Genomic DNA, 12,759 nt, shown 5'->3' with positions numbered 1-12,759 from the left:
TATGCGGCCTAGATCGCGAGCAAACTCAAAAAAACACAAATATTTCACGTAAAAGGGTTTAAAAATTACACTTATATGCAAAGTTTCGGGGGTTACAGGTCGAATTCCTGCAACAAATAAATACCACCCGACGCAGAATTTAATTCCGCATCTCTCGACGCCAAGGTGACGTTACTACGCGGCCTTGATCGCGTGCAAACCCGAAAAAGCACAAACATTTTTCGTAAAAGGGTTAATAAATTACATTAATATGCAAATTTTCACGGGTTGCAGGTCGAATTCTTGCAACAGTTAAATACATTCCAACTAAGAATTTAATTCCGCATCTGCAGACGCCATGCTAAAATTACTACGCTGCCTAGACCGCGTGCAAACCCGAAAAAACACAAACATTTTACGAAAAAGGGTTGAAAAATTACACTTATATGCAAATTTTCGGGGGTCACAGGTCGAATTCCTGCAACAAATAAATACCACCCGACGCAGAATTTAATTCCGCATCTCTAGACGCCAAGGTGAAGTTACTACGTGGCCTAGATCGCGAGCAAACCCAAAAAAAACACAAATATTTCACGTAAAAGGGTTGAAAAATTACACTTATATGCAAATTTTCAGGGGTTACTGGTCGAATTCCTGCAACAAATCAATACCACCCGACGCAGAATTTAATTCCGCATCTCCAGATGCCATGGTGAAGTTACTACGCGGCCTAGATCGCGAGCAACCCCGAAAAAACACAAATATTTCACGTAAAAGGGTTGAAAAATTACACTTATATGCAAATTTTCGGGGGTTACAGGTCGAATTCCTGCAACAAAGTAATACCACCCGACGCAGAATTTAATTCCGCATCTCCAGATGCCAAGGTGAAGTTAGTACGCGGCCTAGATTGCGAGCCAACCCAAAAAAGCACAAATATTTCACGTAAAAGGGTTGAAAAATTACTCTTATATGCAAATTTTCGGGAGTTACAGGTCGAATTCCTGCAACAAATAAATACCACCCGACGGAAAATTTAATTTCGTATTTCTAGACGCCGCGTTGAACTTTTAAAAATTTAAAAAAGTGAAATTTCCATAGCAATTTTAAGGCACTTTGCTAGTTATTGTTCGGAATGCCAATAGCGTATCGTTAAGATTGATTTTCGCCCTATTAGAAGTGAAAAAACCGTACAAATACCCCAAGGTGTTAGATCTGACCCAATTTCCACGATGATACTTTAAAATAATTAAAAAATACGTGCAAATACCCTAAATGGTCCCCGAGATATGAGCCATTTTCCACCGGAAGTCTTGAAAAAATCGAAGAATGCGCCAACGTTCGCGGTCATTTTGAGATACGTAATGAGGTAATGAATTTGTCGCGTAATTTAAAATGAAATATATAATTGAATTAAAAACTTACGAATTGTGCGCATCAGTCACCAAGACACAGCAAGTGCTGAAATTAAAAAAAAAAGAAGTTGAAACATTTCATAAGATTTAACAATAATATATTCATAACTAATAAAAAATACGATGTACGTTGTTGAATTAAAAGTTACTAACACAAGGCTAATGATGATTAAATCTACGTTGGGGCGATTCATTTCAAGACCGACACCGAATCAAATATCTTCCACTCTTGTACAATAATGTAAATTAAGTTGTCGATTGATGATCGAATAAAATGCAAATTTAGAAAGGAGAAGTCCGTACGAACAATTCGAATCGCGCAAAACACGTCTAAACTTACCAGCGACCGGTACGAAACTGGCTGCTAACAGCGGTAGAAGTGACTTGTGTTCAGAGCACCGTAGGGGGTGACGGTAGAAGTGACTCGCATTCAGGATACCGTACAAAGGTAGCGATAGAAGTGACTCCCGCTTAGGGCACCATACGAAGGTAGCGATAGAAGTGACTCCTATTCTCTCTTAGCTAAGCTAGTTTAATTGCAAATGTAAGAAACGTAATTATTCATAAGGACAAATGGGAACTAAAAGCGCTAGCGACCAGCCGAACAAAGATTATGAAAGTTCATGAAGCAGAAAAGAATGTGCAAATACCAGCATGCAGCGCGAGCTCACACGTACAGGAGTGCCACTAACAGACACATGCAAACATGAACTGAGAAATCACCTGACTTAATATTATTCAATTTTGTGCATCCTAGCGCAATCTATGCTCTATTCGAAGAGTTTTAGATAAAATGCGTGTTGTGCGAGGTCTCATGCGGTCACTAGTTTTATATCTACAATAATTTTTGATTTTAGGAATAATTTGAATAAATACCAAGCCAATTTACTTTCCGCGCTTAATATTCGTCATTATATTGCACCGTATTTGATTAAATATTATTCTAAATAAATATATACAGCTTGTAGGTGAATAAATTTGACTGCGACCGAAAATTAATTCGAAGTTAATAAATATTAATTGATAATGTGATAATCAGGAATGATAAACAAACGCACAAATATTATAAAGATGTAACTCCCGAATAAAAAGGACAATCTGCGGTCCGTCGGCAACTATTCCTTAGTCACGTACTGGCGAATGTATCTACTATTCACGAATCAGCGGAAATAATTAAAATTAAGTAAACACTTACTGGCCGCTATACCCTCACAATATCCTTAAAACGATATTTTTACTAAACCATTACAAGTCAATACAGAAGTATTTGTCAAACATTGACACAGTAGTTTTAGTAAAAATATCGTTTCAACGATATTATGAAGTATAGCATACAATAAAATGTTCTTACCAACTACTACTACCCTCTCATTACTACCATTTGTATTTCAGCAAACATTTTACGAAAATGGGTTGAAAAATTACACTTATATGCAAATTTTCGGGGGTTACAGGTCGAATTCCTGCAACAAATAAATACCACCCGACGCAAAATTTAATTCCGCATCTCTAGACGCCAAGGTGAAGTTACTACGCGGCCTAGATCGCGTGCAAACCCGAAAAAACACAAACATTTCACGTAAAAGGGTTGAAAAATTAAACTTATATACAAATTTTCAGGATTTACAGGTCAATTCCTGCAACAAATAAATACCCGACGGAGAATTTAATTCCGCATCCCTGGATGCCGCGCTGAACTTAGTGAGACGCCTAGATCGCGCGCAAACCCGAAAAAATACAAACATTTGACGAGAAAGGGTGAAAAATCACCCTTTAATTCAAATTTTCGCGGATTCCTACGGTGCCCTGAACACGAGTCACTTTTACCGCCACCCTACTACGGTACACCGAATGAGACTCAACTATACAATTGTGATGAATTGCAATATAAAACTAAATAAACAAACAGAAACCAATGTCCTTGATTTAATATTCAAGTCAATAAGCTTAAGTTTAACCGTCTGGTCTCCCAAAAAATGTAAATGTTCGTCGCGGTTAGTTATAAAGCAACACCATGCTCGATTTTAATTATTATGTGATTATAAATTATACTTTTCTTATCTAGAAAAAACTCAGTTTCAGAAGAAACGTGTAAAATAAAGAAAGTAATTCACGTAAAATTAAATTATTATAAAATTAAACCCAAAATATTATTCAGGTATCTATCGACTAATCAAAGATAATGATAGATAACAAATATCTTTTAAACTAAAGGCGCTAGCGGCCAGCTGATTGCAAATTATGAAAGTTTGGAAAATTCTCTATAAGATATGACAAGAAAATAATTAAAATTCGGGCGTAAAGGTTGAGAAATCGTGTTTAAATATGAAATAAAGATCGCATTTTTATTTTTTATGAGTTTTTCCATTCGCAGTTTTCATATCCCGTACTCTTATTATAGGAAGGGACGAAAATTATTAATCTACGGGTCATTCTCTACGGGTATAAGACAAAGAATTAAAATAGTGCCTGCTGTGCCTCAACATGTAAACAAAATCGCGACATTTCATAATATTATAAGACTACCTGCTGCCCGAACGCGTAAAGCCGGCGCACGAATGGCAAACGACCTTATGCACAAATTGCAATAGCGATCTAAACTAAACACGAACACTAGCAGAGCGAGACGTGAGAGGATGGCAACGACAACATACGGCAATTTTAGACGTTGCTATTCGAGCAGCAATAAAAAAGTATAAACTGTGTTCAAAACAAATACAATTCTTGTGTCGATTGCCCACGTTTGCTGATAAATGTAAAAATAAACAATACAAGTCAACTTTACGATGTTTATTTCATGCTAGTGCCATTATGAATGATACAAGTAGTAGCTCCATAATTTGGATTAAGTATTGAAATTAATAATAAATTAAAATTTGATTTACGTAGTTCAAAATTATTATGCTGCAGGTTTGTCTGATTTTACATCAAATATTTGAGTGAAATAATAATTTTACAAAGATAAGAAGAACGAAAACTTCAAATTTCCATTCTTACTTTTCCTGTAGAGAGAACTTTGTCATATGGTAACGTTGCAGAAAAGCATTAAAACGTAGAACTAAACTAAAATAGAAGTACACGGCAAACTCTCCCTATAAATAATAAAATTATTTTACTTACCAGTTATGTAAAACGGCAAATTGAAGACGTGTTGGTATATATATACTGAAATAAATGAGAAACAAATCATTAGTAACAGCATTTCGTGCCATATTGAAAAGAATCTGAGTTCCGTCGGAACCCAGTGTTTAAATTAAAATTCCGTTAATTTGTATAATAATGATAGGAATCACAATACTTACCAGGTAGTACATTAGTCCGTAAATCAGCTGATAGTAAAAATGTTTTTCACAAGTCAATTAATTATTGGTATTCACAAAACATGGCCGTGCGTCGCCCGATGGCAACGGATTCACAAACACGTTAAAACACAAAACACGCAAAATTTAGAATTACGAGGATTACACACACGATAAATAACTGATAATAGATCAAACATGTTTATTAGCACTAATTAACACCGGCGATCAGGAAATATACCCCGATTTACCGAACTTATATCAAAGAATAACACAAGCTGAAAGCGTGGAATGTGTGCTCGTCGTTATCGCACCGATGCAACAAAACAAAATTCACTCGCTGAAATATTTTTAGGTAAACCAGCATGGTCGCGCCATCTGAGGACACATTCTAGTACCTCACAGAAATACACAGTGATTTGTCTATGAGTCAGTGAGGTGTCACAGGCTTAGATGGTAGCGTCGGTGTGACACACGTACAGAAAAGTGTGTGTGCACTACCCTGTCTAAATGGGTAGCAGTTTTATACAGAAATGCAAATCTAGATGAAGCGTGATGTTGAAATTTAAATCTGCGTTTTATATCAGCGTTACTCTTATAACAATTACATACATCCAGATAGAGAATTTATCTATCTATTTATCTATTAATACCAATATTCCCCGAAGCTGGAAATGAATTTTGAAAATATGGCAACGTTTAAGCGATATACGTGGTTCTCATAGAGGGGGAATACTTTGAAGGCTGTATCTCCAATACTTGCAGAATGCTCTGCTATGTAAAATGTAAAAGTAAACACTGCGGTATCGAGGCGATTGAGGTTTCCATAAAAGAAAGTGCTTTAGATTACTTACTATATTACTCAAATACGCAACCACAAACATTTTAATTGCGTCAACTTGTATGTGTAAATGAACAGACAAGTTACACACAACTCCAAATAAGGCAAATATTTACAAAATCCACAAAATAAACATTCAAAATTATCATTTTCCACCAGGATACATAATGGAGACAAAAACAAATGGTGAGCATACTGTTTTACTAGTTGCCAGTGAACCATAAGTGATAGAATCATGTTGGACTTTCTAGAAATGAAGATGGATATTGCAATGCGCACACTAGGTGATGGTATGGACAATTCTTTAATGACCCTTTCAAAACTAATCAGCAGCAATTTACATATATCATCTCTAAATGTAAATCAGAAATCATTGAAACCTATTATTCCTGAAGGGCCCATCATTATGACTGTGCCAAAATTTATTCCCAAAGAGCGCAAGAATCCTAAGTACCTTACCATGAATAAGAAAGAACCAAAGTTTATTCCATGTGAACCATTCAAAGGTGCAGTTGATCCAATCATTCCAAGGAAGAAGATGGTAAAGATTCAATGTTTGCCCCATACAAAAAACAACATTGATATACAGGATTTGGTACATCAGATGTCTGACATAAGAACTAGTGAATTGAATAAAACAAATTTATTAAGGAAGGATGAAGGAAAGGAGTATTTTGTGTCCATTAAGCAATGGGAAGATGAAAAGTTTGCTTATGAGAGTGATATTAAAAACTTGAAAGAAACAAATGCACACTTGGAAAATCAACTCAAGTTTCAAGCTAAAGTAAAGCACAAACTATTTTATTTTTAAAATGCTGTAATAATACAGTTTTATAACTTTTAGGTTAACAGTGAACTCAAAACACTTCTGGTGGCAGCTGTTGGTGAAGATCTTGAGTCGAGAGTACAACATTTAACAGAAGACAAATTGCAGCTGGCAAGGGCATTGCTCAACTCTGCCAATCATTTGACATCACACCAGGAACAAACTGAATGGTTAAGTGGTCAGTGTGAAGTATGGAGAAGTAAATTTTTAGCTTCCAGGTAATTAATTGAATAAATTCATCCAAATACATTATTATTATTGCATACATTTTAAGTTTAATGGTAGAGGAATTAGCAAGATGGAAATCAGCCCTCACAAATCGCATAAGTGAACTTCAGGAAAACATGAAGGTTCTAATTGATGAGCGTACAAAAGTGCGCAACTATTCCCTCCAGACTTACAATCTCTTACATCAAATCAATGCACAGCAGTTTGAAACCAAACCAGCAACAATTCGAACCGCTAATATTATTGATTTATCAATGAATAATCTGAAACTAGCACAGGACCTAAGCCAGGTGTTGATTAAAGATGTGAAAGAAAATGATGATTTGCTCAAGTTATCGACGAATACGCCGGGCGAAAACATGGCTGTGAAAATATTAAAGAATCCAGTGAAGTTGTTCAGCAAACCCGATGAGGTGTGCAATGCTTTGGTAGGTGCAGCGATGAGCATCACGTCCGGTCAGATGTATTTACAACATCCGGCCACGCAAGCCACGTGTTGCAAACATTGCAAAGGCGAAATTCACAATATTTAAACTATATATTTACTAGAAAATGAATAACTGAACATGTTGTTTTATGTTATGATATTTAAATATATAATTATATTCTTATAGTGCAAACAATTGGCAGGATATTTAATATGACGATGATTGAAAATAGTCGAAACGCTCTCACAAAATTACTAACGAAAAACTTGTTAGCTGTTACTGTACAGAATTGTTAGAAATTTATACATTTAATAAATTTTAACATTGAATATACACATTGTTGACATTAATAACTTTACGTCTGAGTGTTTATTATTTAATGTACCATTTGATTCATCAATATGCCTTGATTCATTAACATGATCATGCTTACTTTACCACGTGATGGTTTGCTTTACTTTTAGTAAATGTTTAATTTCTTGATTGCATACTGCTGCCCTACTGCTACTGAAAGTGATGTATGTTGTGTGATTTTGTTTTTCTTGTCGTGTATTCATCACGCTTTTGCTTCGGAATCTTGGAATGTTATTTTGCTCCAGACATATTCAAATAATCCAGCATCTTCGCCCCTATGCTTGGCCATGTGTAACTCATTTGCGTAAGTACGGCGCGTGTATTACGTCAAGCAAGCAACGGGTGCGCAAACGAGTTCAATAAAAACGTTTCGTATTTCGTGTTTGTTCAAATATTTGTGTTTGACAAGAATTTCAACTTTATTGCATGCGCTACTCACACAGCCGATAACATGTTAATTAGACGTGAATACATGAATAGAGTTGTGTTTGAATTGGTTTTATTTGAATTTGAATTGCTCATGTGTAAAATTCTATAGATGAAAGGTGCTTAAACAACTTTATCTATATATATAAAATTTGCGTGTCACAGTGTTTGTTTCCATACTCCTCCGAAACGGCTTTACCGATTTTTACCAAATTTTATATGCGTATTCAGTAGGTCTGAGAATCGGCTACAAGCATCTATTTTCATACCCTAGTGATAGGGTTGTTCACCTTAACTTTTTAGATTTTTGGACAAATTCTTTTGTTTTTATTTTATAATGTGGAATTAAAAAATACATACAACCTAAATTTTAGTTTTTATCACCAACCCCTATTTCTTTATAGCCATTTTAGTAATTTAATCATTTTCATCCGCTCAAAGAAAATTTTTATATGCATTATTCAGTGGGAATGCGAGAATCGGTAACTTCATATCTCTAAGTGATAAGGGTTGTTCTGTAATTTTTTAAATTTTGGTCGAAATTTTTTTGTTTATTTTTTAATGTGTTTTAATTAATTTTTATTAAAATATACAATTTTTGGTTTCTTATCACCAACCCCTATGTGTTTGTTTGTCGGATTGTCGTCCGGGGGCTATAAAATTGCCCACTCGTTCATTCCAAAACATTTGTTCTTGAATTTGTAATTCAAAATCATTTACAAATCATAACAAACTTTTTTTTTAACGACGAAAACGACGCGCACGGACATTAAAATGTAAAAAATTCACCGCAAAGTGGAAGCTTTCATTCGGACAATTTGAACATTTAATTAATGTCCACTATTTCGCACACAATGAAACATTCCATTGGCAAACGAAACGAGACAATAAAAATGATAAATGGAGTACTTTTACACACATTCTCCGGCAGATAAATTTTCGTATATAATTATTGCGTTGCGAAACGATGAAATACGGCGCGCGAATTTTAGCGAAATAAAAATTACATTACGCGCTAGATTAGAGACAATTTTATCTCTGCCGCCGCCACTGTTCGGCCATGGGGAGGAGAAGCGGCGGCGTTGATTTTTAGTTAGTTTATTGTTGAAAAGTAATGTAGCGTAAAAGGATTCTTTCGTCGAGTCGCTATTTTTCGCTACACTTTTCCCTTCTTGTGTTGTGTACTTTTTTGTCGCTTTATTTAGCAGCCGCCGCCCAGCGGAGCCGTGTGCCTCGTATAATAGTAATGGGGCGGTGGGCGTGTGGGCGTTCGTTGTGTCGTATTGTGAAGATGCGAGAACGCCGAAAGTAAAATGGGGCAAAAAGCAAGTGTGCATGGTAAAAAAATTCGGCGAGCATCTAGGAGACGAAAAACAATAGAACTATAAATCTAATGTGAGGACCGTACATGCATTTTCTTTCATTGAAACCTATAAATTCTGCGATTCTTAACGGTTTCATTACGGTTGAGAGCCGGTCTTAATTGTCGACGAGAGTAATGAATATCTACCAAAAACAACACAAACCTTAAATAAAATTATCCTTAAGGTGGGATATGAAAATATAACAAAAGGAATAAGTATCAACAGTTCAGCGAATTATAGAAACCGAATGTTTTTCTTAAAAAAATTTTTTTTTTACAACTTAAGTTAAACACTCCACAAGTCAATTTAAAGTTGATTCTCTGCGTCGCAATCAATAATCATTAACGTGCCTTATCCTGCCGTTCGCATTCCAGCACTCTGAACTGTATCCCAGCGCATTTTTCCGGTAAAATGAGAACTAACAAGATAAACATGCGCCTCCACCAACTAAACGCAAACATATTTTTCATTTTGCACGCCTCAGCCCTCAGCGTTTAAGGTAATTAAGACAAAATAGTTTTTGTTTCCATTATTCATTTGCGCATAGATAACGAACGTAGTGCGGCGGGCTGAGGGCGGAAAAAGCGGAGGCGGCGCGCCGGCTGGCGTCTCGTCGTCGTGCGTCGCGCGCCCGCCGTTGTTCTCCAGCGTTCTGCGACGTCGAAGCTCGTTTGAAAAATTAACTCGTGAGCATCATAAATTAGGCTGAAAAATGTAAAAAGCTCGCCTTTATTTTCGACCGTGTGCCGCAACACAACAGGAAAAGAAGCTGCACGCCTAATTATACTTAAAAATTAAGAGGCCAGCACCACTGACAGCCGCTCTCTATTAACAAGATACATTGAGAGCGTGTTTTTTAAGGGTGTTTATTTTTCCACCCTAAAAACACACACAACACGCGCTTGTAAAAAACAGCGAGTAATTTCAGTATAAAATATTTACATAAATTAAATTAAGATGTGTTTTCTGTTTTGTTGCTGTTTGCGGATCGATTTGAAACCGCAAGTATTTCTCTGCTTGCCAATATCTTGGCAACATTCACCGCCGCATTTTGATTGCAATCATGTGTCGCAATTCCAACCGCAGTGCACGAAGCAAAGGCTAACTTTCTTTCCGTTTGAAATTCCGCATGTCGCATTTCGACTGCACCAATCTCTCAATCTCGGTCGCGTTGTTTCAAGAATCCCTTCGAAAGTTTCACGTGTAGTCCGTGCGCTGCTGTGTTTGCTATTTCAGTGTTTTCAACAACCTCACCTACACGAATCCTTCTCTTGCGTGTTGAACAGTTTAATATTCTCGAACGCTGTTGCTCGTCGAGGTTTGCGTACACATTTTCGTGTTTTGTCAACGCATAACAGCGCCAACGTGTTCAACAGTCGCGACAACATCCTCGAGACATCTAGGTGGGAAACTGCCACCTCCGGTGAGAAAGGACGTGCGATGCGCAGTACAAACAGATTAATATGCACGTGCTTGTTTTAATTGAAAACTAGACACAGACTGAATCCGTACAGCAAATAAAATGTGCAAAACAAAATATTGTGATTCATCGGTTCGAATTAAGATTAAATTAAGATCAACTACCAATTAAATTCTTAAATGGCATTTCTGTGAAACCATCCAAAATTTACAATTATATCGACCCTTTCTTTTTATCCTTGTCACTTTCCCGCGTTGAAAATATTCAGCGTTTACCCTTTTTGCGATGAAGCGCGCTCCTTTTAAATTCGTTTTGGGGTCGCAGCTTGTTGACGGCACTCGCGAGGCGCTCCGGCGATGACTCCGCGCAATATGATGTGACAAGTTGTTCAACTAAGAATGTAACATCCATAAATATATTACGTAACTAATTTAAAAGTACTAAAGTAATTTTAAAAGCGCACCTCGTTGAATATAAATCGTGCGCGCGTACGGCTCCACGCAAACGAGGCACATGAAAACGAAGAAGAGAGGAAAAACACCGAATGTAGATGTGCAGCGAAGAAAGCCACCAAGCAAACGGTCTGTCCCTCCTCGGAAGAAGGTGAAACGACTTACGGAATCAGGAATCAAGAGTTTTCTACACAGTCCACTCAAAATCATACGATAACAAACGGATTTCCGCGAATTAACATCCAAAATTTTAAAAGTAAGCAAATCGTAATTTTTTTGTTTTTAATGAAAAATATTTGTTTTAAGGGTGGTAGAGTGGGGTTGAAAGTGTTTTGTGATGATTTGTTAAGGTAACTGCAAACGTACTGTAAAATAGTAGCTGCAATGGTTGGGGAAAGACCCAGGGTGAGAGTTTATCCGGATGTTTGCAGAAAGTTTCCACGTTTTCGCGCGAATTACTGCGCGTTCGCCTTCGAAATAAGTTGGGATCCATTCGTGCTGCGCTGCGCAGAGCGTAATTACACTTCTTGTTACTACAGACTCGCGGACGGCGGCAGCGTTCCAAAACGATACCTAATAGCCATTAATTGTACCGGCATTAATTAAAATACTGCTTCTTTTTGTTCCTGTTTGTTGATAAATACAGTATCGACATATTAAGATTCATTGGTTATGAAATTACAGCGGAAATTATTATTATTATACAAAAAGTTTAAAACAAATTAGAGACTTTTAGACTTAGTTAAAAATTTTCCAACACTGGTAAGAATACGAAGGAATGGAACCCACAAAAAAAGCTTTCCGCATTTGTGCAATACACGTCGTTAACGTAATTTATAATGATCCGCGAATTAAAAAGTTTCCTCATTAGAGCCGGCGAGTTTTTCGCAAATACATCCGGAAAAGCTTGGGCGAGCTTCGACTTCGTGCCTCGCTTCCAATAAACGTCGCCGGATCATTTACGACGATCGCCGGCGTACTCAAACTCTCATTCGAACGCATTCGAAAATTTCTTATAATTTGCGCCTTTTAATTAATTACGCGCGCAATCAGAGACAATGCGAAATCGATTTTTTCCCGGACTCTCATCGCGTGGAATTCTAGCAACCAGTGCGAGATAATGAAACACTATGAGGAATTTCGTTACGCTTTGTCATTCTTTTCGCGTGCGCGCAAAGAAAACCGAAACAAAACCGGACGAAAAAATAATGCAAAAAAATGGAAACAATAAGCGCGCTGCATTCGTGTAAAATATTTCGTGTTTGACTGTTTAGGATTAATTAGTGTTTTCTTTGTTGCGCGCTGTTTTTGTGGTATTTTTCATTTTTCCCTGCCCGGCGCGATGGACGCGCGCGCGTGAATTTTCAGCGCGTTTTTTAATTAAAAAATATTCGCGCACACTCACCGACAATTAACTGTAAATGTAAAAATAAAACACAATCGAAACGCGCTCCACTTTGCGCTAATAGGCTTACGATTGTGCTTTGTTCCTCCGATGATTATTTTTTATTTCGTTGTCGAATTAAACGTGACAAATATTGTGTTGTGTAACTTTAACTCATGTCGGTGTGTTACTGATTGTGTAGCATAACTTTCTGAGTTGTGACTTGTACCCTGCGTAATGTCATAATCGAATTATTCACTAATTAGGCAAAATTTAAATGTACCCGAGTAGAAACCCGGCGGGAAAGCACCAACAAACAATAAATATCAACGAGGCGGCGAGA

The 12,759-nt window shown here is 36.9% G+C and overlaps 1 protein-coding gene across 2 annotated transcripts; it reads left to right on the top strand.

The window, feature by feature from the left end:
* The first annotated feature begins 5,407 nt into the window (after positions 1–5,407).
* LOC135800975 (golgin-45) lies at positions 5,408–7,349 on the top strand. Of its 2 annotated transcripts, XM_065314327.1 has the most exons (5): positions 5,408–5,720; positions 5,786–5,824; positions 6,041–6,318; positions 6,379–6,578; positions 6,635–7,349. In XM_065314327.1, the coding sequence occupies exons 1-5, from the start codon at positions 5,702–5,704 to the stop codon at positions 7,119–7,121; spliced, it is 1,023 nt and encodes a 340-aa protein (XP_065170399.1). In that variant the 5' UTR covers positions 5,408–5,701; the 3' UTR covers positions 7,122–7,349. The 2 variants fall into 2 exon arrangements, with proteins under 2 accessions (XP_065170399.1, XP_065170398.1); XM_065314326.1 differs by having other exon boundaries at positions 5,409–5,720; positions 5,786–6,318.
* The last annotated feature ends 5,410 nt before the right edge of the window (positions 7,350–12,759 follow it).

Source organism: Atheta coriaria, unplaced genomic scaffold (genome assembly GCF_025399875.1).
Source record: "Atheta coriaria isolate IRGN ID8LTWV9N9 unplaced genomic scaffold, Caltech_Dcor_3.1 hic_scaffold_10_pilon, whole genome shotgun sequence".
NCBI lineage: Eukaryota > Metazoa > Arthropoda > Insecta > Coleoptera > Staphylinidae > Dalotia > Dalotia coriaria.
This window is presented reverse-complemented; position numbering and strand designations above follow the sequence as displayed.

Excerpts from the sequence above, each read along its gene's own strand:
- LOC135800975 (XM_065314326.1), top strand. Across the intron at positions 6,319-6,378 it reads AACTCAAGTTTCAAGCTAAA|GTTAACAGTGAACTCAAAAC; the intron begins GTAAAGCACAAA and ends TATAACTTTTAG. Across the intron at positions 6,579-6,634 it reads AGTAAATTTTTAGCTTCCAG|TTTAATGGTAGAGGAATTAG; the intron begins GTAATTAATTGA and ends ATACATTTTAAG.